This window comes from Pteropus medius, unplaced genomic scaffold (assembly GCF_902729225.1).
Source record: "Pteropus medius unplaced genomic scaffold, Ma_sr-lr_union100, whole genome shotgun sequence".
Taxonomy (NCBI): domain Eukaryota; kingdom Metazoa; phylum Chordata; class Mammalia; order Chiroptera; family Pteropodidae; genus Pteropus; species Pteropus medius.
Genome location: NW_024353905.1, coordinates 3,075,133 through 3,078,570, shown reverse-complemented (window position 1 = coordinate 3,078,570; position 3,438 = coordinate 3,075,133). Strand labels below are relative to the sequence as shown.

Below are 3,438 nucleotides of genomic sequence, written 5' to 3'. Positions count from 1 at the left end.
CCCTGGATCCTACTCCAGACACTTTAAATCCAGGAGAGAAAGATGTGTTGAGCCTGCCTGGAGAACAAAATCTGCTCCTAGCCAAGATCTCATCATAAAGTAAGAATACTAGGTGGTAGAACTGCCACTATGCCTGTCTCTTTCCTATGCCTGGGTTTGGTGGGTAGATGCAGTCTTTTCCAAAGAAGCATGAAATTCTTCATCTTTTCTCCACTCTTTACTCTGCATTAATTTTTTTTTCCTTATAGCCTGCATCTTTGGAACCTCTTTCTCTTCTACTCTTAATATCAAGAATGTGTTTTCTTCATAGAATGCTAGATATGTCAATGTATACATCTGGGAGGATCTGTAGCTAGTATAAGGCCCTCATACAAATGGAAAGACTATTGCCCAGAGAAGAGAAAAGCTTGTGTCAAGCCTACACAGCTGATGACTGCCAGGGCCAGCCGGGGCTGGAATCTAGGTCACTTGACTCAGGCCAGTGATTTTTTTCACTACCTTCTCTTTCCAGCAGAAACAATAATGAACTTTGGTTTTAAACAAACCAAGATTCCAGTGTCATCCATAAATTTTAGGGCCAAGTTTGTTTTTATTTCAGTTTAGTTTTTTTTTTTAATTTAATATTTTCAATTCTTATGATTCTTCTGAGTTTCATATTAATCCAGGCTATCTTCTAGCCATACCAAGTCTCTTCTATGGAAAATATTGGTAATATAGCTCTTGGGGTTTCACTCTAGGAACTGCTAGAAATGGCAGAGGCAGTTTATGTACATTTAAAAAAAAATATCTAACAGTGACTGGTGGACAGCAAGCACTCAATAATTAAGTCAATTCCCTCATCTCAAAAAGGCTCTCTGTTTCTCCCTTAAACTGCACAGTGTGATAGTGTGGTGGCTAAGACCCAGTAAAATCTCCCCTATTTTACTTCCTAATTGTATGACCTTGAACAAGTTACCTACTCTCTTGGTGCTTGGTTTTCTTCAGTTATGAAATAAAAAGAATTAGAGAGTCCATTGTACAGGATATCAGGATATAAATGAGAGAATGCATGTCAAGTGGTTAACATAGGGCCTGGCATGTAGAAAGTTGTTTTATTTCAAGTTTTATTTTTCTTTATTACCAAACAACCATGGCCTCAGGAAAATAGGCAGAGCTGACAACTAAGCTTTACAAGAAGGAAAAATATTGGTGGGGATAAGGGTTCTTACCACATTTAGTAACTCTTACAAAGGGTCCCATTTCGTGACTGGGACTGTTGTAATCTGTCTGTGAGCTCTGACTGGCCACACTGACAGTGCATTCTCCTCCCCTTTCAGCAAAGGCAACTAGCAAGCTGCGACAACAGAAATGCAGCCCACCCCCTTGTAATTCCTCCTGAGATCCTAACCGGGATTTGGAAAACACCCGGATATGGTCAAAGAACCATCCCGGGTTTTGTACCAAACCAGGCCGGAACAAGACATTCCAGTAGTTTAGTTTCTGGAAAGGACGGCACCTAGCACTGACCCCTCCTCCATTTTACCCCATTCCAGTAACACCCCCCACCCCCCAGATTGGAGCCCTGGACTTAATTTATGAGCAAGACCCTGTAACCCAGGATACTAACTGAGCAGGGCTGGCAGACTCACGCTGGAGTCTGCAGTTCAGCATCACTAGGCCGCTGACATGAATATGGAAGGGTTTTTTCTAGCAAAGGTAAGCTTTCTTTTCTCTTTCCAAATCCTACCTTGACTTTTCTTTGTAAAAATCTTTATTCATCTGAGTTTAAGAGAGTCTTGGGCTACTAGGAGAGAAATTCAGTTGCTGAGAAGTTAGAGGAAGCTTGGCTGGGTGTGCAGAGAAGTTAAAGTGAACAATATGCTCCTTTCATTTCTCTCTCCAAAATGTCCAGGAACACACTGGCTTGATTACTTCAGGGACAATCTTGGAGTTGTAAGAGTAGTTAATAATGTGCTCATCTTCCATCTCACAGGTTGAAGGATTTGTTGAGGTGATGGATCTGAGGACTACATAAATGGGAGGCTGAAACACTTAAAAACAATCACTTTGTTTCATGTTTTTGAGATCCAGATTGGCGTAAAGTAAGCAAATATATTATAGGTGAACTAAGCTGTAAGCTTAAACTCTAAATTATCTCTCACACTTAGTGTCTGAATAGCAGAAATATTTTAGAAAACATGGGTTCAAATTCTGGCTTTACCAGTAACTGGTTGTTTGATTTGAGTAAACTCCTTCACCCCTCTGGTCTCAGTTTTCTATATGACACACAAAAGAGTTGAAAAAAAAAAGATGGTTTATAAAGGTTTTTATGATGTGTGAACCTATAATGCATTTAATTTTTCACTGAGAATCTATTTTATTCCAAGCTTTTTGCTAAGGGCTCAAATATCCATTAATTTTTAGTCTCAAAAATATTCTGTGAGATAAATATTCCATTTTCAGATTTAAAAAATGAGATTCAAACAGATAAAAGTGACTTGTTGAGATGTCACATAGCTACCACAGACAAGAGATACGATTTGAATTCAGGTCTTTTAATTTCAAATTAGTATGCTTTCTATAATACTACAACTGGGGTATGAGAAAATAAAGCAGCCTCCTTAATACAAGTGCAAAATATGTAGTAAAATTATATTGTCCCAGGAATGGTATGGTGATGATATGTTAGACATGATTGCTAGTCTGGGGGATCAGGTTGGTAGTCTTAGGTTCTAGCACTAGCGTTCAGGACTTCAGGTGAATCCTTTCCTCTCTGGACCTCAATTTTATCATCTCTGACATGCTAAACTACAGTGATAATGATTTAAAAATAATATAAATTGTGTTTATATTATCTGGAACCTTGTGGGGTTTTCAACACACTCTCTTTTTTTTTCCTTCCTAGTAAAGAAAGGCTTATGCTCACCAAAGGTGAAAAAAAAATCCCCATTTGAGACCTATTTTGAGTCACAAGGTGAAGAAAGAGCCAAAACACATTAAGAAAATGGAAGACCAAAAGAGATGGAGATTTTTATTTTGCTGAGATTCGAGAAAGGACCCCAAAGATAGCTCAGTATTCATGTGTTCAATTGAGTGATCTTTTGTCTAGAATAAGCCTGTCTAGCTCAGTCTAACCCAAATCAGAGAGATAAGGAAGATGGAGGGAGAGAAAAGATCATTAAAAGAACAACTTGCAAATTATAGGAAAAACAGTGATGTAAATTGTCTTAGATGATGGTGATCAGGACCGGGTGATGTTGGGATGACAGGAAGGTAAGATAAGGGTAGGGGAGACTTGACTTGACTCGTTGTTGACTGACTTTCTCCCTGGGCTATTCTCAGTGCATATTAATTAAACTATGTCTAATTCAAAGTAGAGCAAAAATTTACCCATTCATTTCTTCTCGTCTCGTCTCGTCTCGTCCCGTCCCGTCCCGTCCCGTCCCGTCCCGTCCCGTC

General features: G+C 39.1%; 1 protein-coding gene across 4 annotated transcripts in view; it reads left to right on the top strand.

Annotated features, from left to right (window-relative positions):
* The first annotated feature begins 1,433 nt into the window (after window positions 1-1,433).
* HEPH (hephaestin) overlaps window positions 1,434-3,438 on the top strand; it is a 72,231-nt gene continuing 70,226 nt past the window's right edge. For 2 of the 4 annotated variants that reach the window (XM_039851408.1, XM_039851410.1), the window contains exon 1: window positions 1,434-1,695. In XM_039851408.1, the coding sequence (XP_039707342.1) occupies window positions 1,666-1,695 (30 nt within the window). In that variant the 5' untranslated portion in view covers window positions 1,434-1,665. The remainder of the gene's footprint in view (window positions 1,696-3,438) is intronic. The other 2 variants (XM_039851409.1, XM_039851407.1) reach the window with 1 other exon arrangement.